Source organism: Eimeria tenella, genomic scaffold (assembly GCF_000499545.2).
Source record: "Eimeria tenella Houghton genomic scaffold, Eth_scaff4148, whole genome shotgun sequence".
Lineage (NCBI taxonomy): Eukaryota > Apicomplexa > Conoidasida > Eucoccidiorida > Eimeriidae > Eimeria > Eimeria tenella.
In genome coordinates, this window is record NW_013545063.1 from 1 (window position 1) to 1,321 (window position 1,321).

A 1,321-nucleotide genomic window follows, 5' to 3' on the forward strand; every position below is an offset into this window, starting at 1 on the left:
TGCTGGCGCTGCTGCTGCTGCTGGTGCTGCTGCTGCTGCTGGCGCTGCTGCTGCTGCAGGTGGTGCTGCTGCTGCTGTGCCCCCTCTTTGCTCTACTGAGTGGCGCTTCTGTACAGGGGCCCCTGAGCTGCTGCTGTGGAACTCTTTGCTGCCAGCTAAACCCCCCCTAAGTGGGGCCCCCCTGCTGGACCCACCCCTTAGTAGCAAAGTTTGTGGGGCCTCTTTGCCTCTGCTGTGTTGCTGCTTCAAGAGACTGGCTCGAGTTGGCGCTGCTGCAGCAGCAGCAGGTGCTGCTGCTGCTGCTGCTGCGGGGGCCCCCCGCTTCTTCAGGGCCTCAGCTGCCGGCCTGCTGCTGCTCTTGGGGGCCTCCTCTGGGCCTCCCCCACTCCTCTTGGGGGCCCCCAAGGGGGCCCCCCTCTCCCCGGGGGCCCTTTGGTTTGCTGCTGCTCCCTTATGGGCTTCTTTTGCTGCTGCAGCAGCACCATTCTTAGGCCCAGCTGCTCCTCTGGGGGCCCCCAAGCCCTCAGGGGGCCCCCCTGCTGCTGCAGGCGGGGGCCCCTGTTCTTCAAGGGGGGCCCCCAAGGGGGCCCCATCATCAAAGGGTCTTTCCTTAGGGGCCCCCTTCGCTTCAGGGGCTCCCTTCTCTTCAGGGGCCTCGGGGGGCCCCCCTTCATCCTCAAGGGCCCCTTCTTCCCTAAGGGCCCCTTCTTTGGGGGCCCCTTCTTCTTTGGGGGCCCCTTCTTCCTTGGGGGCCCCTTCTTCTTTGAGGGCCCCTTCTTCTTTGGGGGCCCCTTCTTCTTTGGGGGCCCCTTCTTCTTTAGGAGCCCCTTCTTTAGGGGCCCCCTTCTGTTTGGGGGCCCCCTCCTCCTCAGGGGCCCCTTTCTCTTTCTCTTTGGGGGCCCCTTCATCCCCAGGGGCTCCCTCTTCTTGTGGGGCCCCTTTCTCTATGGGGGCCCCTAGGGCCCCCTCCCTAGAGGCCCAAGCTGTGGGGGCCCCCGGGGCCCCCAGAGGGGTACTGAAGCCCCCAGCTCGGGGGGCCCCTTGGGCCCCCTCCCTGGGGCCTCCAGCTGTGGGGGCCCCCTCCTTCTGGGGCCCCTCTTCCCCTCTGGAGATTTGCTGCAGCTCAGCAGCAGCTTCCTCTTTTGGTACCCTTTTAGAATCCTCAGGGGCCCCCCCCGTGCCCTCAGGGGGGCCTCCCGGGCCTCCAGGGGCCCCCCTCTTGGCCTCTTCAGGGGGGCCCCCCACGCTCCCTGCGGGGCCAGGGGGGCCCCCGGGGGCCCCCCTGACACCGGAAGGGGCCCCCACTGCAGCAGCAGCAGCA

General features: G+C 67.9%; 1 protein-coding gene across 1 annotated transcript; it reads right to left on the reverse strand.

The window, feature by feature from the left end:
* Positions 1-92: 92 nt before the first annotated feature.
* On the reverse strand, positions 93-1,226 carry ETH_00043015 (uncharacterized protein; the record flags this gene model as incomplete). The annotated part of the gene is made up of 2 exons (XM_013379904.1): positions 93-148; positions 195-1,226. Coding segments are annotated over 2 exons (1,088 nt in total), but the record flags the coding sequence as incomplete, so codon positions are not given.
* Between the last annotated feature and the right edge of the window lie 95 nt (positions 1,227-1,321).